The sequence below is a fragment of the Girardinichthys multiradiatus genome, chromosome 13, assembly GCF_021462225.1.
Source record: "Girardinichthys multiradiatus isolate DD_20200921_A chromosome 13, DD_fGirMul_XY1, whole genome shotgun sequence".
NCBI lineage: Eukaryota > Metazoa > Chordata > Actinopteri > Cyprinodontiformes > Goodeidae > Girardinichthys > Girardinichthys multiradiatus.
In genome coordinates this window covers 22,167,289-22,191,328 of record NC_061806.1, presented here as the reverse complement: position 1 = coordinate 22,191,328, position 24,040 = coordinate 22,167,289, and the positions used below count along the sequence as shown (strand labels likewise).

At 41.1% G+C, this 24,040-nt stretch overlaps 1 protein-coding gene across 3 annotated transcripts; it reads left to right on the top strand.

The window, feature by feature from the left end:
* The first annotated feature begins 1,935 nt into the window (after positions 1–1,935).
* Positions 1,936–24,040, top strand: LOC124878956 (homeobox protein NOBOX-like). Of its 3 annotated transcripts, none has more exons than XM_047383166.1 (9): positions 1,936–2,042; positions 6,198–6,958; positions 13,683–13,845; positions 16,727–16,833; positions 18,429–18,574; positions 18,661–18,794; positions 19,473–19,719; positions 20,392–20,687; positions 23,426–24,040. In XM_047383166.1, exons 1-9 carry the CDS (start codon positions 1,985–1,987, stop codon positions 23,875–23,877), a joined length of 2,364 nt encoding a protein of 787 aa, XP_047239122.1. In that variant the 5' UTR covers positions 1,936–1,984; the 3' UTR covers positions 23,878–24,040. The 3 variants fall into 3 exon arrangements, with proteins under 3 accessions (XP_047239122.1, XP_047239123.1, XP_047239124.1); XM_047383167.1 differs by lacking the exon at positions 1,936–2,042 and adding an exon at positions 2,065–2,394; XM_047383168.1 differs by lacking the exon at positions 1,936–2,042 and adding an exon at positions 2,561–2,684.

Here is a 24,040-nt window from a genome sequence, read left to right as displayed (position 1 = left end):
CTGCTGGGCCTTCCTCCGAACAGTGTCTATGTGTGAAGACCATCTCAGGTCCTCAGAGATGGTGGTTCCCTGGAACCTGAAGTGGTCCACAACTGACACAGTGTTGTGGTTGGTGGATGAAAAAAATGTGTTAGAGATAATTTGCTTTTATTACCTGATCTGATGGTCTTTTGTATCATTTCCAATGTCTATTATAGCTTAGATCATTGATAGGTGCAAGTGTAGAGTCAGTAATGTATAAAACATGTCTTTGTTATGCACTATTTTTAAGCCACTGACAACAGTATAGATCTGAATTGGTGATAGCATTGATTTAAATAGCTTTAATCAGAATTAGTCAAATGCAAATTTAATGTAGTTCTCCAGTGCTTCTAAGCTTGTTTCGTAGGGCTGCCTGTGAGTGGGCAGCAAAGCCTTGGTGACCCGTCCCCGGATGGGTTGTACTGGAATTCTAATTTCCCCTCGGGGATCAATAAAGTATCTTTGAATTGAATTGAATTGAATATGGTTTACCATGTAAAAAAGATGTGGCAATTTGTATTCGTTTCTTGTTGATTATAAAAATAAAGTTAAAAAAACCTCTTAAATTAATTTTTGTTTAAATTTGGTTGGGGTTCCTTTTGCGTGAATTGCAGCATGGCATGGAGGTGATCGGGCAGTGTGGGCAGGTGCCAAGTCCTGCTGAAAAATGAGATGATCTATCCATCTATTTTCTATACAGTTGGTGCGTATCTCCAGCAGTCATTGGGTAAGAGGTGGTGTCTCCGTCAGACAGGTCGTTGGTCCAACACAGATAAACACAGGGCAAATTAACCATGCACACGCACATCTCTACCCAAGGACATTTTAGAGAGACCAACTAACCTAACGCTGTAGGAGGAAGCCTGAGAACTTGAAGAGAACATGCAAACTCCATACAGAAAGACACCAGGTCGGGATTTGAACCCAGAACATTCCCACTGCAAGGCAACAGTGTCTGGACCCCAAAATCAAATAAGCATCTACATAAACCTTGTCATTAAGGGGAGTGTGAAGTTCTCTAAAGTTTCTTGGTGACCTTGGACTTCATAAAATGCAGTGGACAAACACCATCAGATGACATGGAGCCCCAAATCATGACTGATTTTGGAAACTTCAGACTGGACCTCAAGCAACTTCCTTTCTGTGCTTATGAAGTCTTCTCCAGACTGAAACCATGATTTCGAAATCAACAGCAAAATTCACTTTGGTCTGCAAAAAGAGTACTCTAGACCACAGAGCAACAGTCCAGTTCTTTTTCTCCCTAGCCCAGATTAGACACTTATGACACTTTCTCTAGATCAGCAGTGGCTTAACACCAGAAATACTGCAGTTGTAGCCCATGTCCTGGATATGTCTGTGTATGGTGGATCTTGAACCTCTGACTCCAATTACAGTCCATGCCTTGTGAATCTTCCCCAAAACTCTTAAATGGCTTTTCTTCACAATTGCCTTAATGCTGCAATTATCCCTATTGCTTGTGCACCTTTTTTCAACAACACTTTTTTCTTCCACCAAACCTTCCATTAATTATCTTGGATACAGCACTCTGTGAACAGGCAGCACAATATTACTAATTGGACAATTAAACTTTTAACTGCATCACCTTTTACTTTTACTTTTTTTGCTAAATATATTTTTTACAATTCAATTTTAGCAAATATAATGAAAAAAAGGGATCAAACCGTAACACATAAGAATTATGATTAACAAACGTACTCACATGTACATTAACTTTAATGACGTCCTATCTATAAGGTCCAATTTATCAACGCACCGTTGCCAGCAATAGCAACTTTAACCATTCTGTAAACATCTTCCTCCAGGTTTAAGAGTGTGTTAGATCAGAAAACCAGAATTGCAGCCTCTGCTCTAATTCATCTCAAAGGTGTTCAAGAAGGTTGAGGTCAGGACTCTGTGCAGGCCAATCAGATTTCTCCACACCAAACCGTATTCACCTGCAACCATGGAAGTGATTAGGACACCAGAGTTCATTGATTTGGTTGGGTGTCCCACAACGTTTGGTAATATGACGTATATTTCTAACAGGAATGACTGAAACGTTCTAGGTCTCTCAAAACGTCTTTTTCCAAGTATTGTTTTTTCAAAATGAACTTTACCATAGACGCTTTAAGCATAAACTAACAACACATGTAAGATGTGTGATTTCTTCCATGATTGGCTGTCAGCTTCACCTTCCACGTGACCACTTCCTGTCACAATGCTGAGGCTTAATCAATCTATCAGGCTCGTTAAGACGCGGTACCTCCCTGCATAACCCTGATCGGCCTAATTGAGATTATTAGCTCAACTTTATTGGCTTGACGGTGCCGTGTGATAATATGGAGGAGGACTGCGATTTAGCTGAAGATTTCGGTAAGGACACTCAGGCCGGGGTTTAATTGTTTTATTGTTTTATTGTTTAATTGGCTCGTCTGTGGCGTTTTCATCTGCCGGTCATGACGAGCCCTTCGTCACTTTCTCTGTCTGTTCTTTGAACTTTGCAAGACTTATTTAAATACGCATTCTCTCCTGTGGTGGTAGAGCTCCCTGTGGTGCAAGGAGACACTTCAAAAACCGCGTTATTAACATCCCCGACCCGGTGTTTGGACAGGGTGGCAAGTTTAGCAGCAGGAGCTAGCTGTGAGGAGTTAATTAACGGGCAGGTGAGAAGGCACGATGCGCTGTACACCTGGGACACTAATTAGGTCACTGCAGCCTGCAGCTTCTCCTGAGGAAGATCAGTCAGGTTTAAAGCGGCCTGCGGGAGTGACCAGAGTCAGGATTACGTTTTTAACTATGTAGTGTCATTTTTTTTTTTTTAATGTAATACATGCTGGTGGGTTGAATGCTTGTGGCCTTTACAATACACACAGTGGCCCTCAAAAGTATTCACAACCCTGTTAAAATTCCGTGGACCTTAATAAATGATTGTCCTCTCTCAACATGGCATTTATCATGTTCAATTCCACTCAAAAAAAAAATCTGTTGGAGGTGAAAATGTAAGAAAAAAAACAAAAAAAACCAAACATTGGTTGCATAAGTGTGACCAGCTTTAAATCAGTACTTTCAGAATTTAGATTGGGTAATATTTGACCACCAACCTGTGAAAGTTCTCCAGGTCCTTTAGATTTTGTGGACATCTGTTGATCGCTGTCCCTCTTACTGCAGACTGATCTCACATTATATTCTGTTGTGAAGTCAGTTGTGTATATATGTACATTTAAAAAGATATTCTTTATTATTGAGAGCAAAGTGTACCAGAGTCAAATTCCTTGTTTGTATGTACAAACTTGGCAATAAAGCTGATTCTGATTAAGGTGAGACAGATTTCCTGTTGGTTTTAGGTTCTGGTTTGGCATTACTAAAAACGTTCACTTGGATGTATGCTTGGACTCGAAGTGATTTGAAAAATAAAATACATGTTAATCTTAAGCTTATGGAGGGCAGAATGTTTTGGTCAAAACTCATTGGTATTTTGAACTGTCCATAAATTTGACAAAAACCCAGTTTCATCTAAAGACAACTAACCCCACAGCATGATACTGCTATCACCATGTTTCCCTGTTGGTCTGTTGGTTTAAAAAGATATATATGTATGTATGTGTTCTGTAGTATAGCAGAGAGTTAATAAGTGATTGATGTCATAACAGTATTTACATGTAAAGTAAGTATTGGTCTTCTTTTTGTTGTCTTCGTCCGTGTTAGTAATGGGTATTAAATATATTTGAAAGGTGTTTTTGGATGCTGCTCCTTTGATGGTAATAAATACTGTTTTATTTTAGCCAAAGAGGGAAAAAAGTTTAATTGATGTTGTATTTGGGTTTAGAAGATTTGAATTGGTCAGTTTGGGTTTTGGTAATTTGTTGTACCAGAATAAAGTAACAAATGTATTACATGGAGGTGGAAAAGGGAAAAAAGTTCGAATCATAGGTTTTTATTTCCTAATTATCCTTGAAGCAGTACAAAAGCCCAAATACTCTTCGAATGCTTGGATATAATCTGTTTCTATTCTGACTATTTGACAAGTATAATGCCGTTTTCCAAAATATGAGATTAGTGTGTTTGCAAAATATGTCTGTTTCCAGTGTGCTTTCTTTGTTCTTTCTTTTGATTCTTGTTGATTTATGAAGCATGTCTAACCTCCTCCAAATATAAATCAGCTGTGAAATGCCTCAACTTTGTTTTTATCTTTGACCCAATTCTGAAATACTCATTTAAATCCTGAAGGAAGTTATGAAATACACCACCTTGCAAACATATTTATATCTCCACAAATCTTTCTCACATTACAATAACAAACTTCAATGTATTTTTCAGATTTTATGTGATAGAGAAACAAAACTAGAGCATATCTGTGATGTAGAAGGCTAATGATGCATGGTTTTAAAGATGTTTTTACAAATTAAAATCAGATCTCTGGAGCATGTATATGTATTCACCCCACCGATGTAAATGTTTTATACAACCACCATTCCCTGTAATAACAGCCACAAGACTTTTGCTCAGTTACAGACTGAAATGTTTTGCCATTCATCTTTGATAAATAGCTCAGTCAGATTGAATGGAGAACATCTGTGAACTTCAGTTTTCAAAGAGTTGCTACAGATTCGAATATAAGTCTTGACTATGACTGGCCTATTCTAACACATGAATATGGTTCAATTTAAACCTAGCTGTTGGAGTCAGAACTACGATGGAATGATAGATTTGTGAAGTGCTCAACTATCCCACCTAAACTTAAGATACCTAAGGTCTTCAAGGTTCAGGGTTCTTTATTAATACTCAAAGGCAGATTTGCTTTACAGTGAGATAAGGACATCAGTTTCTCTCTCTCTCTCTCACACACACACACACACACTTTGTAAGAACAAAACTAACACATAGCAGAGCCAATAAATTAAAATTTAGTACTTCAGGCTCCACCAATTGGGAGGAAGGACATATCTAAACTTAAAAAAATGTAAAATGTACCCAATAAATGACAAGAATTGCTATCCCAATAAAAGAAAGTTAAAACCAAGCCAAGTTGAATCATTATTAAAAAATATTAAAAATAAAAAAAGGCTAGTACCATATAGTCCATTAAATGTGCAAAGTGCCTCTACATGTTACTCAATTCGATAACAGCTACAGGAACAGAGCTGTTTTTATAACGTTGCATTCTGCATTTTGGGACCAATAATCTCTGTCCGGAAGGAAGGAGCTGAAGCTCGCTGTGTAAAGGATGGAAGTCATTTTTGAAAATGAAAGAAGCTTCTTGCTGTACCTGCCTGGTGTACAGGGATAGAAGAGACTGTTGTGGCTCGCCAATCAGTCTAGACCATTTAACTATTTGATTTAAGACGGTTCTTTCCTTTAAGGATCTGTGGCAAAACCATTAAACAAATGAAAGATAAAACAGATCCAATAAGCATGATAAAACATGGTCATTATTAGAGTTTCCTTATATTATCATACTTTCAGAGTTACCTGGGTCTCTTAAACCTATCCACAAAATTCTCCCTGACCCTGTCTGCTGTTTTTTCTATGATGCTGTTTGTTTATGATTGCTCACAGAACCGCTGTATTTAGACTGGGATAAAATCATACACAGGTAGACTATTTCTAATTAGGTGACTTCTGAAAGCAATTGGTTGCACTGGATTTCATTTAGGGGTATTGGAGAAAAGTGCATTCAAGTTTCTCCTTAAATCGTGACAAACTTAAAAACCGTTTATGGCATATAAATACTTTTGCAAAGCACTGCATGTAAACTTGTTGGACCACATGATGGTAATATCCCCAAAGTAGCGCAGTCACAGTATCTTATTGCGCTATTATAGCCATTTATTATTATATTTTATACTCAGTTTTGCCTTCCTGGGAATTCTGTTGCTATCTATGACGCACAAGAATCAAATCACAAATCTCTGGCTTGGTCAAACGCTCGGTTTTTGGATTCATTTTTACTTTGATTTGGTCAAAAACGTTTCTCCAGTCTTGATATTCCAGATGCACTTGTTCAGAAAAAGCCGTATATGTTCCATTGTAAGAAAGACGCTGAAGAAGAAAAGGTTGCTGAACAAAAACATTTGATAAAGCCGGGTCATGTTTTACTAATCATCTTTATTTTGGAGTTTTAGCCATGCAGCACCTTGGACAATAAGTTAAACTGCTCTAATTTTCACCTGTTTCAGACTGTCCAAGCCTGCTGTGTGAGGAACTGGAGGATTTGGAAACAAAGGACCCTAAAGAGAAGACGAGCAGGGGGAAGGACGAAGGAGATGAGAAAGTGTTAAATCAGAGGGATAACAAAGAGACAGGAGAGGAGTTGGAGCACGAAGAGAGCAATGAGGGGGAAGAAAAAGGAGAAAATAAAGTTGTTGTGTCAGAAAAGAAGCTGATGGAGAAGGAGGAAGCGGAAGAGGTGAAGCCTGAGAGTGGGCTGGAAGCGGAGGAGGAGGAGGTGGCGGTACAGGCTCAGATGAAAGATAAAGAAACCGACATTAGCAAACAAACAGTTGTTGAAAAGCAAGAGAGTAAAATTAAAAAAGTGACAGAAAAGAAAAATGAGCAGAAAAAGAGCAGAAGGAGGCGAGGCAAGAAACAAAATGAGCATGTGAGAACCAGGAAAGGAGGAAAGGAGGATCTCAGTGAGAAGCTGGAGGAGGAAAAGATGAGTGAGATGCAGGAAATGTCAGTGATGAGCTCAGAGGAAAACTCTGCTCTTTTTGAGCCCTCAGTTGGGCTGATGAACAGCTTTGAGCTGTCTGATCCAGTCTATCTGGGTATTGGGACGACTGGGCAGTATTGCCCCCCGGTCCCTGTTCCAATCCTGTACTCGTCCCAGCCACCAGTCCCGATCCAGTCTGCAGCACCTCAGTCACACGGGACAAAAAGACCCCACAGCCCCCCTCAGCCGCGCTGTCTCCCCCAGCAGAGCTCCCACACTCTCCAGGTGAAGTATTGTTGCTATAAAATCTCTTCCATTTTGAGAAACAAACCTTTACAGATTAGATTTGTTTTAACAAGTTCTGTTGGTTTGAGTAAGAGTTCTGGTGAGCCTGAGTTCACAAATACTGCGCCATATGTTTGGCAAACTAAAAGGTGGTTAATACCTCATTTACCCTTTCTAATTAGAGCCTAATATGCATGAAATGATGCACACCTACAAACGTCTGCGTTATTAATGAAGCACCAGTGAAAATGCCATTTGGATATTAAAGCAATAAGTTGAGGTGTGAAGTTGGTAATGGAGCTTCGCTGAAGCTTATAACAAGCATATGTAAGCTCGTCAGGGAAACGTTGAACACAGGTTGTACTTTCTTATTATTTGCCAGTACAACAGCAGCACCTTCACCACAAAAATCTCTTTTGTTCATGGCTTAGGCTACAAGAATTACATTTTTTCTTTTATTTCAGGATTCAGGAGCTCCTTCCAAAATCAAAAATGTCCCGAAGTATTGATGGGTGATAGTGACTTAAAATGTGAAGACCATATTTTAAGGTAGTTATTGCAATGATGATCAAATAGTACAAAAACAATTCAGTCTTTTTAACTTTAAATATTTCCACGATCAGAGCCTTAAACATAAATATTGCCCAAAAAAAGCAACCATACCCATTATCAAATTGGCTGCTTCATCACACCTAATTTTATAATGTTGAGTAATACAACTGTACTGCTGAACAATTACTGCAATTATTGCATTCAATGCAGGATTCAGTGACGCTCCCATGAAACCAGTAGTGGGGAAAGTAGTTTGAACAACAAAAAGTTAAAATCCCAATTAGAGCTGCACAATATATCAAATCAGTCACTGTCACAATATTAATATGTGTAGTAGTTAATTCTTAGATGCAATACTTGGTAGGATATTGTAATTCAAACAAATGTCTGAATATCAGTAAAATACACTGCTCAAAAAAAATAAAGGGAACACTCAAATAACACATCCTAGATCTGAATGAATGAAATATTCTCATTGAATACTTTGTTCTGTACAAAGTTGAATGTGCTGACAACAAAATCACACAAAAATCATCAATGGAAATCAAATTTATTAACCAATGGAGGCCTGGATTTGGAGTCACACACAAAATTAAAGTGGAAAAACACACTACAGGCTGATCCAACTTTGATGTAATGTCCTTAAAACAAGTCAAAATGAGGCCCAGTATTGTGTGTGACCTCCATGTGTCTGTATGACCTCCCTACAACACCTGGACATGCTCCTGATGAGATGGTGGATGATCTCCTGAGGGATCTCCTCCCAGACCTGGACTAAAGCATCCACCAACTCCTGGACAGTCTGTGGTGCAACGTGATGTTGGTGGATGGAGCGAGACATGATGTCCCAGATGTGCTCAATTGGATTCAGGTCTGGGGAACGGGCGGGCCAGTCCATAGCTTCAATGTCTTCATCATGACACACTCCAGCCACATGAGGTCTAGCATTGTCCTGCATTAGGAGGAACCCAGGGCCAACCGCACCAGCATATGGTCTCACAAGGGGTCTGAGGGCCTCATCTCGGTACCTAATGGCAGTCAGGTTACCTCTGGCGAGCACATGGAGGGCCATGCGGCCCTACAAAGAAATGCCACCCCACACCATTACTAACCCACTGCTAAACTGGTCATGCTGAAGGATGTTGCAGGCAGCAGATCGCTCTCCACGGTGTCTCCAGACTCTGTCACGTCTGTCATCTGTGAAGAGCACAGGGGACAAGTGGCGAATTTGCCTGGGCTCTGGCAGTGCTCCTCCTGTTCCTCCTTGCACAAAGGCGGAGGTAGCGGTTTTGCTGCTGGGTTGTTGCCCTCCTACAGCCTCCTTCATGTCTCCTGGTGAACTGGCCTGTCTCCTGGTATCGCCTCCAGGCTCTGGACACTACGCTGACAGACACAGCAAACCTTCTTGCCACAGCTCGCATTGATGTGCCATCCTGGATGAGCTGCACTACCTGAGCCACTTGTGTGGGTTGTAGAGTCCGTCTCATGCTACCACGAGTGTGAAAGCAACACCAACATTCAAAAGTGACCAAAACATCAGCCAGAAAGCATAGGTACTGAGAAGTGGTCTGTGGTCCCCACCTGCAGAACCACTCCTTTATTGAGTGTGTCTTGCTAATCACAAAAGATTTCCCCCTGTTGTCTATTCCATTTGAACAACAGGATGTGAAATTGATTGTCAATCAGTGTTGCTTCCTAAGTGGACAGTTTGATTTCACAGAAGTTTGATTTACTTGGAGTTATATTGTGTTGTTTACAACTGCTCTTAGTGGACACACCTGATATATAGTTTAGTGACTGAGGTGCTAAAGGTCACAGATTGGAGTGCATAATGGTAAATACAAGGAAAGTGTCTGAATGTGCGTTAATTGATAATCACTGCAATTTTCAGTGACTGAATCACAATTACAAATGGTCCTTAAATTGTGCAGCCTTAATCCCAAACATAACAGTTTCTGGAATTTGCCAGTGTCTTAAATTAGATTTTATTGCCTGACTGTAATATCTTTTGAAGATAAATTTTCTCCAAAGAGATTATGAACAATACAACAATGTGCCTCCCTAACAAACTGTTAAACTACACGTAAATAAATTCTTAACTGTGTCGCTATGGCTAGACCCAAGTTTTTACTAATCAAGTACAAGCATTTATACCTAGGGATTGAATTTCTTGTTAAACTGTTAATCTTTGATATTTTTTATTTATTTCTAACTGATCTTCAGCTGTTATTATTTTAAAGCATGTGCAATCACTTTTGCACCTATTTACTTCAATAGGAATTGAATCTTAAATTATAACAAAATATCAGAATCAGAATCAGAATCAGAAAAGCTTTATTGCCAAGTACGTTTTTGGACATACAAGGAATTTGTTTTGGCGTAGTCGGTGCAATACAGTACAAATTAAACAGTATAAACATATCTACAATATAATATAAATATATGTGCACAGTTTTAAGTGAGTGAGAGTAAATATAGAGCAGTATAAGATGCAAGAGCAATACAACAGTGCAGATGATCAGTGTGCAAGTATGGCAGGAGTCCAAGCTGAGCGTTAATGTAACGCATAGAGTTACAATTTACAAGTGTCTTGTCAGCAAAAAAAAAGGGGGGAAAGGGGGAGTGTCAGTGTGGTTTCCGGGCTTTGTTAACAAGGCTGGTGGCAGATGGGAAAAAACTGTTCTTGTGGCGTGAGGTTTTGGTCCGGATGGACCGCAGCCTCCTGCCAGAGGGGAGAGTCTCAAAGAGTCTGTGACCGGGGTGGGAGGGATCAGCCAGAATCTTCCCTGCCCGCTTCAGGGTCCTGGAGGTGTACAGTTCCTGGAGCGACAGTAGACTGCAGCCAATCACCTTCTCAGCAGACCGAATGACACGCTGCAGCCTGCCCTTATCCTTGGCTGTAGCAGCGGCGTACCAGATGGTGATGGAGGAGGTGAGGATGGACTCAATGATGGCTGTGTAGAAGTGCACCATCATAGTCTTTGGCAGGTTGAATTTCTTCAGCTGCCGCAGGAAGAACATCCTCTGCTGGGCTTTCCTGATGAGGGAGCTGATGTTTGGCTCCCACTTGAGATCCTGGGAGATGATGGTTCCCAGGAAGCGGAAAGATTCCACAGTGTCAATTATGGAGTCACAGAGGGTGATGGGGGCAGGTGGGGCTGGGTTCTGCCTGAAGTCCACAACCATCTCCACTGTCTTTAGAGCGTTGAGCTCAAGGTTGTTCTGGCTGCACCGATCCAACAGATGGTCCACCTCCCATCTGTACGCGGACTCGTCACCATCAGAGATGAGTCCGATCAGGGTGGTGTCGTCCGCAAACTTCAGAAGCTTGACAGACTGGTGAATGGAGGTGCAGCTGTTGGTGTACAGGGAGAAGAGCAGAGGAGAGAGAACACAGCCTTGGGGGGAACCGGTGCTGATGGTCAGGGAGTCAGAGACGTGCTTCCCCAGCCTCACGCGCTGCTTCCTGTCAGACAGGAAGTCAGTGATCCACCTGCAGGTGGAGTCGGGCACACTCAGCTGGGAGAGCTTCTCCTGTAGCAGAACTGGGACGATGGTGTTGAAGGCAGAGCTGAAATCCACAAACAGGATCCTGGCATAGGTTCCTGTGGAGTCCAGGTGCCGGAGGATGAAGTGAAGGGCTAAGTTGACTGCATCATCTACAGACCTGTTGGCTCTGTAGGCAAACTGCAGGGGGTCCAGGAGGGGGTCGGTGATGTCTTTTAGGTGTGAGAGCACAAGGCGCTCAAAGGACTTCATCACTACAGAGGTCAGGGCGACGGGTCTGAAGTCATTAAGCCCTGTGGTCCTTGGCTTCTTGGGAACAGGGACGATGGTGGAGGACTTGAAGCAGGCTGGCACATGACATGTCTCCAGTGAGGTGTTAAAAATGTCTGTGAAGACTGGAGACAGCTGATCAGCGCAGTGCTTCAGGCTGGCTGGTGAGACAGAATCCGGACCAGCAGCTTTCCGGGGGTTCTGTCTCCTGAAGAGTTTGTTGACGTCCCTCTCCTGGATGGAAAGAGCCGTCCTCGGCGTGGGTAGGGGGCTGGTGGGGCTGGTGGGGGGGAACTTCAGGGTGGGGGTTGGAGGTGCCAAGGCCCCTCTTGAGGTTGGAGAGATGGGGGTGGTGGATTGTGGCTGCAGCTGTTGGGGGGCGTCGTGGGGGATGGTTGCAGGACTGTCCCTTTGTCTTTCAAAGCGGCAGTAGAACTCGTTCAGGTTGTTGGCGAGGCGTCGGTCGTTGATGGAGTGGGGGGCTTTCGGCTTGTCGTTGGTGATCTGCCTGAGCCCTTTCCAGACAGACGCAGAGTCGTTGGCTGAGAACTGGTTTTGGAGCTTCTCAGAGTACAGTCGTTTGGCCTCTTTCACTGCCTTGCCAAACTTGTACTTTGCCTCTCTGTATATGTCTTTGTCCCCACTCCTGAAGGCCTCTTCCTTATCCAGTCTTAACCTTCTGAGTTTAGCTGTGAACCAGGGTTTGTCGTTGTTGTAACTCACCCTGGTGCATGATGGTACACAGCTGTCCTCACAGAAGCTGATGTAGGAAGTCACAGCCTCTGTGTACTCGTCCAAACTGTTGGTAGTAGTCCTGAACACATCCCAGTCTGTACAGCCTAAACACGCCTGGAGATTCTCCACAGCCTCACTGCTCCACTTCCTTGTCGTCCTCACAACAGGTTTGCAGAGCTTTAGTTTCTGCCTGTATGCAGGAATCAGGTGGACCATGATGTGGTCGGATTGGCCCAGTGCAGCACGTGGGACGGCGTGATAAGCGTCTCTGTATTTACTTACATTAAATTGATGGTTCAAAAAGTAAAGTGGAAACCTGTTTTTATATTTAACTTTCTGTACTTTATATATTTAAAAATACGTACACATCGATATAGATATTTTTAAACTGTTGCAGACGGAGGACCCCGGTTTGTTGGCTAATTAGGCTGATTTATTTTTATTTTCTGGTCTCTGGACCTCAGCCTGGCAAAGAGGGATTAAATGAGCTGCAACTGTTGTTATCCATCAATCCTGTCACTTTGCCTGTTTCAAGTTGACTTTAATGTGCTTTGCTGGAATGAAAGACAGAGCTGTGCACACTGGGGATCTGCTTAAGTGTGAATGCCAGCCTGTCATGATGTCTGATGTGTAAAGAGCTTGTTTAAAAAAATACTGGATTGTCAGTGGTTAATGTTGTCAAAACTTGCCTATTTTCAGTCACCAGCCAAGTAATCGATGCATCTCCAATTTGTTATATTTGTCATAGTGCACCAAAGCTTGTTATTATCTGTTTGTTGGTGACTATTTCAGTCAAATTATGCCGGTCAAATGTGTCATCCTAGGTGAGCATGATGTTTATTCAGATAAGTGAAAATGGTGGAACTTAACCATTTAGCTAATAACTTTATGGACAAATATTTTCCCGTTTTTGACAAGTTATATAGAAAGTTATTTTTACATCTTAATAGATGTCTTGAGGTGGAACCTTTAATATTAATATTTAAACTGAATAAAACTAGATGCCTTGTTTTTTTTATGCCTTCTAGATTAAATGAACACAATCTTAGGTCCTATTTAATTGCAGGTCTTCTTTTTTTCTTTTTGTGGACAAACCAATTATCACAAAACAGAGGAAATCATTATCTGCATGCTGCAGCCCTTGACTACAGATGTGCTGGTAGTGCATAAGAGACATAAGCAGCCAACACTGGAAATTAATTGCTTGCTCCTTAAAGTCCTGAGCCAACTTCTGTTGTTAGAAAATTATCGCTGCATTGCTTTCATTGGGATTGACATTTAACGGCTCAAAAAAAATAGGATTCTATCTTGATATCAAGAGGGTTCTTGTGCAGTCTGGAAAAGCCTTGAATGTGATTTATATATTTTCCAGGTAAGGGTAAATCGTTTGTATTTCTAGACATTTATTCTTATCCCAACTATCATCCGACTTCCTGTATGTGGTTTTTGCTGATTCCATATCTTATGCTTGTCCACTGTAGATTTATTCGCCACAAATTCATAATTATATTTTGCAGAACTCTGGAATTTGGGAGTTGGAGTATGGAGTTTTGTCATGGAAATGTGTAGAGTATTTATTTCGAAAAGAGATGAATAAATGGCTATAAATAAAGTATTGCCGAGATAGGTCTTGTGGTAACGTTGATTTGGATCGTTGCAGATGGAGATATCTCAAGTGTACTCCACTCGACGCTCTATCCGTTACAGTAACAGGGGCCGAGGTCAGGCACTCAGCTTACCACTACCACCAGGATCTGACAGGGTGGACGGCTGCCCACTGCCACCTGTCCCAAGGAAGAAGACCAGGACACTGTACAGTACAGGTGAGCCAGAAAAGTGTACACACCGATGTTTGACTTGATTACATAAGTAATCATTTTATCTTTTTTTTTCCTGCCTTTTAATGTGACGTATAACAAGGAAATCTTTAAATGTGAAAAAAATACTGTCAACTGCTTAGACAATTGAGCACAACCGTAAATTCTTCTTTAGCAGGAGTCTATCAGCATGCCATATCTGGCTTTGGTAATCTTTGCCCACACAAGCATGTCAAAGTTCTCCAAATCTCTGATTGTCACAAAACACTGATATTTACCAGGGTGTAAAGGTGCATGTATAGGTCCTTCTCAAAAAATTAGCATATTGTGATAAAGTTCATTATTTTCCATAATGTCATGATGAAAATTTAACATTCATATATTTTAGATTCATTGCACACTAACTGAAATATTTCAGGTCTTTTATTGTCTTAATACGGATGATTTTGGCATACAGCTCATGAAAACCCAAAATTCCTATCTCACAAAATTAGCATATCATTAAAAGGGTCTCTAAACGAGCTATGAACCTAATCATCTGAATCAACGAGTTAACTCTAAACACCTGCAAAAGATTCCTGAGGCCTTTAAAACTCCCAGCCTGGTTCATCACTCAAAACCCCAATCATGGGTAAGACTGCCGACCTGACTGCTGTCCAGAAGGCCACTATTGACACCCTCAAGCAAGAGGGTAAGACACAGAAAGAAATTTCTGAACGAATAGGCTGTTCCCAGAGTGCTGTATCAAGGCACCTCAGTGGGAAGTCTGTGGGAAGGAAAAAGTGTGGCAGAAAACGCTGCACAACGAGAAGAGGTGACCGGACCCTGAGGAAGATTGTGGAGAAGGGCCGATTCCAGACCTTGGGGGACCTGCGGAAGCAGTGGACTGAGTCTGGAGTAGAAACATCCAGAGCCACCGTGCACAGGCGTGTGCAGGAAATGGGCTACAGGTGCGGCATTCTCCAGACCTGGGCTACAGAGAAGCAGCACTGGACTGTTGCTCAGTGGTCCAAAGTACTTTTCTCGGATGAAAGCAAATTCTGCTTGTCATTCGGAAATCAAGGTGCCAGAGTCTGGAGGAAGACTGGGGAGAAGGAAATGCCAAAATGCCAGAAGTCCAGTGTCAAGTACCCACAGTCAGTGATGGTCTGGGGTGCCGTGTCAGCTGCTGGTGTTGGTCCACTGTGTTTTATCAAGGGCAGGGTCAATGCAGCTAGCTATCAGGAGATTTTGGAGCACTTCATGCTTCCATCTGCTGAAAAGCTTTATGGAGATGAAGATTTCATTTTTCAGCACGACCTGGCACCTGCTCACAGTGCCAAAACCACTGGTAAATGGTTCACTGACCATGGTATCACTGTGCTCAATTGGCCTGCCAACTCTCCTGACCTGAACCCCATAGAGAATCTGTGGGATATTGTGAAGAGAACGTTGAGAGACTCAAGACCCAACACTCTGGATGAGCTAAAGGCCGCTATCGAAGCATCCTGGGCCTCCATAAGACCTCAGCAGTGCCACAGGCTGATTGCCTCCATGCCACGCCGCATTGAAGCAGTCATTTCTGTCAAAGGATTCCCGACCAAGTATTGAGTGCATAACTGTACATGATTATTTGAAGGTTGACGTTTTTTGTATTAAAAACACTTTTATTTTATTGGTTGGATGAAATATGCTAATTTTGTGAGATAGGAATTTTGGGTTTTCATGAGCTGTATGCCAAAATCATCCGTATTAAGACAATAAAAGACCTGAAATATTTCAGTTAGTGTGCAATGAATCTAAAATATATGAATATTAAATTTTCATCATTACATTATAGAAAATAATGAACTTTATCACAATATGCTAATTTTTTGAGAAGGACCTGTATAGTGTTTTGCAAAAACATTCATACCCTTAATACTTTTTCTAATAAAGTATAAAGAAACACACAGCATCCTGTTCCACCGATCAGAATTAATCTAATTAGTAAATCTCAGTATAAATAGAGCTGTTTGTGAAGGGTTCAGAGGTTTGCTTGACAAAATTAGTAAACAACAGGATGAAGACTGAGGAACACAGCAGACATCAGAGATGGATGAAATTATGGGGCAAGGTTAGGTTATAAAGCTACACTGCACGTTTATCTCGCAGAGCACTGGTCATCATCTGAAAATGGAAATAATTTGGTGCAAATGCAAACTTACCAAGATATGGACATCAATCTGTGGAGTGCATTAACAATAGAATCAGCCAAGAGGCATGGTGGGGGCAGCATTATGCTGTGGGAGTCCTTTGCCCAAGCAGTGGAAGGAAGCTGGTCAGAGTTGACTGGAAAATGTGTAAAGCTAAATAAAGGGCAATACTGGAAGAAAACCTGTTAGATCCTGCAAAAGACATGAGAATGAGATGACGGTTTACAATGGCATGATTTCAGAATTGACATTTACAAACGCTCATTATCTAATTTAAGCCTGATCTCTTCTGCAACAATTTCAGTGTCTAAATGTGCAAAGCTGGTAGTGATGTACTCCTAAACACTTTAAGCTGTAATTGGAGCAAAAAGGTATTGACTCAGGTGGCTAAATACAAGTCTTTTCCGATTGTTTATCTCATATTGTTTATTATCATTATTATTAGAATATTTAGATTTTGCAAGTTTTTCAAATCCACATTTTTGTTGTATTTCACAATTGATCACTTTGTGTCGATCGGTCACATAAAATCCTAGTTATAAAAATAAAGTTTGTAGTAGTAATTAGAAAATGCTAATAGGTTAGAGGGTTATACATATTTCCACTGTATACTGAAGTGCTTTGCAAGTAGTTGGTGTGTGTGTGTGTGTGTGTGTGTGTGTGTGTGTGTGTGTGTGTGTATGTGTGTGTGTGTGTGTGTTTCGGGGTTTCAGACCAGCTGGAGCATTTAGAGGCGCTGTTCCAGGAGGATCACTATCCTGATGCAGAGAAGAGGAAAATTATTGCTGCGTCAGTTGGCGTCACCCCTCAGAGAATTATGGTCAGACTGTCCTTTTGCTCTTTTGATCTCCTAAAACTTTAATTAAGACATTCATTATTTGGCGGACTACTGAAAGAAGAACCGTGTGCCTCATGTACGAAGCGTACTTTGCTGAGCAATGTTTTACGCACAACTTGACATGTACAAAAATGAACGTTGCGGTAATCCATGCATACTTTTGACCTGCCGCGAAAAAGTGCGGAAGCCCCGCAGACTTTTTCAATTGACAATAATAAAATACAGAGAACTAAAACTCACCTAGATCGTACTGAACTGCTGGCACATGATGATGCATGGCTTATTAGCCGGTTTTATATTACCCGGGGCAATTACTCTGGGGCTCTGCACAGAGCTGGCCTCATCACCTGTACCAGTTCAAGTTCACACTATACTGGGGTCCTTTTTATCAGAGCTTTTCAGAGGGAGCTGACTGACAGGTCAGATATTTAACAGTCATCCCTGAGCTGGGCCATGCCAGCCATATGGGTCGCCCTCATCCGTATGTTGCTCACATATAAAAAGTTCCTCTAAACTGTGGCTCTCATTTGCAGCAAGAATCTGATTTCTGAATGTAATTAAAGCTATGGACTGAACTCATACTGCTATAAGGGCAGCAGCTGTAAGTGAATATGAATTTATGAATAGAAAACATTTTCATTTAATATATGCGCAACCCATTTATGACATACTAATGTGTCTCACTAATGCAGTGGCAGTTTGGCCTCCTCAGCTCATCATTCCTGTATACTAAAATAATTCTAAGTGTTGGAAACAAACCTCAAGCAGGCTCCGTGCACGATGGCTGGCTTCTAGGTGATTTTCTATTTTTATGTGATGTCATGAATGGCTTTAATGATTTAAAGTACTTCACATAGTGTGTGTGGTGACAGTCCTAATAAAAGTATGGGAGGCATATTCACATCATTATAATGATCCGCATTGAGCTGTAATTGAGCTTAGTCCACCAGATAGTGCCGTGTGGATGTGATGCAGACATTGTAGAACTAAACCGGTTTGAGCCGACAACCTTTTTATTTCAAGTCAGGTTTGAGTTGCTGATCTCATTCAAGAAGTGGTTGGTTTGCGGTAAATCACTACAAACATCCTTCATGGTGTGTAGACACAGTCTCTCTTAGTGTTTTTCCGCCGACAGGAACCGGTTCTTTGACTGTCACAGCACCGTTGCCATGGTTAGTTGGACATGTGATGGGTGACTTGCGGCTATTTATTCTACTTTGCATATGTATTTAGGGGCAGTCCACGCGCAGCAACGCCAAATCCATCGCAAATTGGGATGTTTGAAGGCTACGTGTGCGGTGACATGTCTACACACAGTTTAGTACGTCTGAATTTTTCTGTGCGCCGCAAGTTTCAGGATTTCTCCCTACCGCATACTTTTAGTATGACGGCTGCGCACTCTTTCGTACATGAGGCCCCGGATTATTAACATACAGAAAGCCCTTAACTTTATATTTTTAGCCTTGCTTGCCATTTTTCCTCCTCTTCAAATCAGTTTCCTTGTTCATATCAGCGTTTATTGTAGTTTTTCCAGAAACTGTTTTAATCCTGTTCTTCCCCATTTTGTTGTTTGTCAGGTTTGGTTTCAGAACCGCAGGGCGAAGTGGAGGAAAGTGCAATCAATTACAGCAAAGGCTGAACCTGCACCGGCTGGAGCTGAATACAGTATAAATAGCCCAAATCATAAAATCAATCCCAGTTTAACCATCCTGACATCCAGCAGGTAGTTCAGTAAGAGCCTAATGTGCATTGATTTGTATTTTAAGTTATTTTGTTGTGAAATTTGCCATTTATGTTTCTACGGTTTAGGCAAGGAGGGCTTCCTTTTTCTGGTCACTTTGCTGGCCCAGTACCACAGATTGCCTCTACAGCTGCTTTTCCCACGCTGTCCACTCAGACCCCACCCTCCTACAGTACGTTGTTGGACAGCCTTAACAGCCCAGGTATGTAAACATCCATTAATAAAACATACATGTCCCAATGCTTTTAGTCAGAACATATTTATTTATTTTCTAATAAATTGTGTTTTTCTTATTTGACACAAGCTGCACTCCTTTAAAGCTCATTAGCTGTGGGTTAATTAGTTTGTGATCAGTTTCAAACCCAACTCTGACTGTTTGTGTTATTATATGAACTCTGTCCATGGTTTTATTATATCCTAGCACCGGTTTTAACAGGGTTTGACCTTTAGTATATGAGATTAAACAGTATTTCAAGCTGCCTCAGCTGCATCTGTTAATTTTTTGGCTAATGAGGAGAAACTGTACTAAAACAAGGACATATATCTTTGTTTTGCTTATAAGAATGAAACCCACCCACACATCCTTTGAGGGAACACATGATTACTGCTACCGATATTATCTGTAGCCCACTGTGTCTCAGGAATGAATGTAGGAATAAATTATCCGCCCTTTTACACAGTGCTGTGTCTTTGCTCGATATAAATTTAACTGAAACTCTGTGATGACTTGGTTTGATGGTTTAAATTGCTTCCTTCTGCTGTTATGTGTTACCAACCCATTTGTTTTTAAGTATATTATTATGAATTATTATCGCTTGTATGGAATGTTGTTATGACATAATGATGTATATATTTTGTTATTATTTGATTTATCATCCAGGTCACAGTAAAGGGAGAGAAATGAGTTCGGGGACTTTGCCAGAGTATCATCACCCCCGTCCCATGCACAGCCCTCCCCCTCTGCGACGAGCCAGCTTCCCTCTTTTTCCTGTTTCGTTTAACTCCGTCAGCCCTAATCCCCCTCTCCTCAACACCCCAGTTCACACCCCACCTCTCTTTCTCGATGCTCTGGAGGGTGGTGCCTCTTTAGCTCATTATGACACCCAGTCTCAGCACATTGACACTAGGTAAGTTTAGAGCTCAGTAAACTGGAGTATGAGAATAATTCAAACATGAAGAAGTGCAACAACTGACCGAGAGATTATGCGTAGGCGGAGAGGGATCCTGTGAAATGATGATGGCTCACACAGAGTTGGTTGTACGAGAGAGTCTGTGACAGCTGGTGGTCTGAAATATTTCAGAAATCACGCTGCGAGACTGTTGTAGTTAATATATTAATTTCAATAAAGTCAGCTTTATTGTATAGCAGTTAGAGTTTACACCAATAAAATGGAAAAACTGAAAATATAATATAGAGCAAGATCCACTTAGAAATAAATTGAGCAATCAGTTGATCCAAATCACATTTGTATGTTGGAACTACTTTGTAGAAAAGAAAATGACATAATATTTTGAAAGGCTGGGTTGTATTTTAATTGCAGTAATCCAGACAAACAAATTTGCTTCAAATGAAAACACAAAGCTTATGCCGTCTCTTTTCTGGGTTGGTAAGAGGAAAAAAAAACAAAAAGATTGGAACAAACCTGAGAAGCTCCAACCTTAACCCCAAACAATACCAGTTTCTGGCACTGTAAGCTTAAACCTTGCAGGACTTTGTTAGCAGCATTCAGTTCAACATCTTGTGTAGCTCCGTTGTTATATACTAATATTTATTAATGTGTCTTTTGTGATCCCCTCAGCTTGCTCTATGACTTTGCGGAGAAGCTGAGCCAGCAGAGCAGCTCCTTGTCTTATCAGCTTCAGAACTCCTTTCCAACCAGCCAGTATCAGCCTCAGACATCTGTACCCCACATGGCCTACCTTACTCCATCACCCTACCTTACCCCCAACCCTCCAGATTCCAATCCTACCTCCTACCTGACCTTTGGACCTGGGGGAAGCTCAGCTGGACTGGTGACATACTCCACAGGTGGTCACACCTACTTTCAGTCACAGAGCACAGGACAGGTCCTGCTACAGCCAGCCAGTCACCATGGTGAGACAATGGGATGAGACCAATGTTATTTGGAAATTCATTAAATGTGTAGCATAGAATTAGCATAAGAAAAGTGTTTTTTTCTGTCTTCAGAAAAAAACAGATTCAGAGGCTGTCTTTACCCTCTGAATCCTCATCTCACTCAATTTAATGCAACTGTGATGGGTTGTTGCCTGTATCATGGGTGACCTGCACATCTGTGAAAGCACTGAGATACAGGCTGCCATCATATGGCCCTACACCTGTAACCAATCTAAATAACCTGAGATGAGACAAAAATGTGCCAGAGACAGCTTTGATTATGTGAGCAGCTGAAATCCAGTATCCAGGCTTAAAATATGTGATACAGTGGAAAAAGACATTCTTCCAGCTACAAAATCCAAATAAGCAATCTACCTAATCAATCTTACCTGTGTAGTTTTATTTACCCAGGAAAAAAACTCCCTTGTATTAAACATCTAATATTTAAACGGTATCTTGAGCAAGAGAGACCACAGCGTAGATTGAGAGTTTTCGGAAATTAAAGCGCACGCCTGTCTCTACCTGTGAGTCATTAAGACATTTATAAAAATGTTCAAAGACCACATCTTTTAGTTTCAGTTTGCCAGCAATTCTAGGCCATTTTGTGCAGCGTACGTAAAAGCTGTTTTTCTCTGGCAACAAGAGGACATCCTGAGACACATACTGTAAATGTTATGTTTCCTAAATATATTTCTTGTGGCACAAATGCCAACAGGAGGTCTGAACGATTCTCTAGATATCAATGAACTGTACTGGATGCAGTGGTGGTTCATTAAAGAATGGCATGAGAACTTGGTTTTAAACAATATGCAATTGGTATGAAATATTTAAGTCCTGGTTGATTAGTTTATCCTTTTTGGTTATAATACTTTTCTCAATCTAAGGCGGTTCTAATGCCAAAGAGCATCGACATTTTCTTTTTTGTGTTTTCAGAAATGTAAGAGATAGGGGTTTCATAAATCACAAGTTGTGTTTCAAAGACAGTTGTTTAGTTTAAAGTATTACCGTTCAGATTTGACCAATCTGAGAATTAGATTTTTAACTAGAGATGATCCAATATTCCAGATTCCATAAAAAGCAGTGAAATGGCCCTTTTTAGACTGGAAGCAGTGAATTAGAAATCAACTTTAGCATCAATAGTGATCCTCAGTGCACAGCCAAAGTTTCTAGATCTGTGCACAATACAGGGGGCTGCCTGCTCCTCATGGACTGGAAATTCAAATAAGCAATATGGAACGTGTTTGGGAGTAGATGATGTAGGTTTTTTTCCTTCGAGTGCCTTTGCTTGTTCCCTGACAGAATGCCGCCTCGGGCGATGAGTCGCGACGGAGGAGTCGTCCAAAGAAAATAAAACAACAATTGGTGGTTGGTTTAAAATCAAATCTGCTATACTGTTAGTCTTTGGGACCAGTGTGTACATTGCCAATGAATATAAAATGTGTGACAAGAGTGGCAGATGAGAATGATGGCTGACTAGTAACCGCTGCTGGGCTAAATGAGAGATTTAGGACGAGATGGAGAAGAAGGTACGATGAGAAAAGGATAAAGAATAGCATGCAGATCAGGCTGGTCTACCTGAGCTTCTTTTCCTTGGCTTGACTCTTTTACCTGTTGGATTTTTCCATGGTGGGTATTGTAATGTTACTGATACTGTTCCCTCCTTTAATGAACATAGTTTTAAAAATCATGCGATCTATCCATCAATGTATTCGTCGATCTATTGCATTGAATACTGTGATACTATTTAAATGCATGAGCATATTTGGTCAATATGTGCAAGAACTTAGATTTCTTTTTTCCTGCACTGACTTGAGTTTAACTCTAGCGCTTAGTCGTTGCTCCCAAGAAATACAAACGTTTCTGGACTAAAGACTTTCTGGATTTTTCTGGACAGTGAAGTCTATTTCACTGCGTTAACCACTTTAATCTCCCTAACTGAAAATTAGTTTAGCCAAACATTTTTACTAAATCAGCAGTAATGCACTGCAAAAAAAATGTTTCATATTGCATTTCTATGGTTTAAAGTCCTCATGAGATGCCAGAGAAACTGGTTCAGTGACCTGCGTTTTCTCCAGCTGTTTAGAGCATAGTGTAATCCTGTGCTGCCCCTCCCCCACATGTTGCTGTGCAGTGATGATCAACTGGCTGAAAGAAGTCTAATACAATTTTACCTCTCTTACAAAAGAAAACAATTTCTGAAATGTTTTGAGTTGCAGAAAGCACATAAAATGTAACGGAAACTAAAGGAGCGTCACCTGTCCATTCTTTAAAACCGACAATATTCCCTAAATCCATGAAATTTTATAGATAAGACTATTATATAACAGGGATTCACCAATTTGAAACTTTTGGGCCGATATCTGATATTAAAATCCCGTTATGGCCGATATCCCATATTTATCAATATTATATAGATTTCTTTACAATTTAGACATCAAAAAACAACCACATAGCTGACATTGCTTCTCTGCTTCAGTGAAACACCCTACAATCCCAAACTGCAACACTGTCACATGCTCATGCAGATGTTGCTTCAGTGATGAACTCTCCCTCAAACAAGGTGCTTTATCTAAAGACCTCCACTTTACCATGTTGTGGGAAACAATACTATAAGACATTTTATTGAAAATTGCTGCTATTTGTGTTTATTTTCTTAATTAAAGGCTTACTTGTCATGGTTTTAAAACTTTTCATGTTATTTTTTATACCTCTAACAGGTGGGATGACATCATACCAGTCATATCCATGGAGTAATTTGTACAGTCAGCAAGCCATCCACCAGCGTGCCCAGTGTCCTCCCACGTACTCAGCCAGCTTGGGATCTGTTATAGACCACCAGAACCCCTCTACCCCCAGCCTGCCTCTCCATTCTCTATTTCAGGTGGGGGAGCATAACCCATCACATATAAACTTGCAGCAAGCAGCAGAGACCCAGCCACACACTGCCTCCAGCACCACCACCACCGCCCTCCCACCACTGTCAACTCTGCGGCCCTCCTGTCTCAGAGCTGAGAGTACTCCGACCAAAGTTTCATCACTCCTTCCCTCTCAGGTCAGCTCCACTTGTCCTGAAAGCCCTTCATCACCCTCTTGTGTCAAATTGGAGTATGACAGCCCTCAAGAGATACACAGCCACTTCCACTGCGATTTCTCCCCAATACATTTTTGAATCCATGTTTGAGTTTAATTTGTGTGTTTGAACTGTATGTAAATAGTATAATTTTTTTCTATATTTGTATTACAAATACAGTTCTCAGTAGAAACGTTAGAATCTCAAGGCTCTGTTGGCCTGCATGAAGCTAAGCTCTAATAAATGCAAGTAGTAAGATTCA

Bases quoted from the DNA above. Each gene is read 5' to 3' on its own strand.
- LOC124878956 (XM_047383166.1), top strand. From the start codon at position 1,985: ATGGAAGTGATTAGGACACCAGAGTTCATTGATTTGGTTGGGTGTCCC. The intron at 13,846-16,726 runs GTGAGCCAGAAA...TCGGGGTTTCAG, and splicing joins CAGGACACTGTACAGTACAG to ACCAGCTGGAGCATTTAGAG. The intron at 19,720-20,391 runs GTAAGTTTAGAG...TGATCCCCTCAG, and splicing joins TCTCAGCACATTGACACTAG to CTTGCTCTATGACTTTGCGG.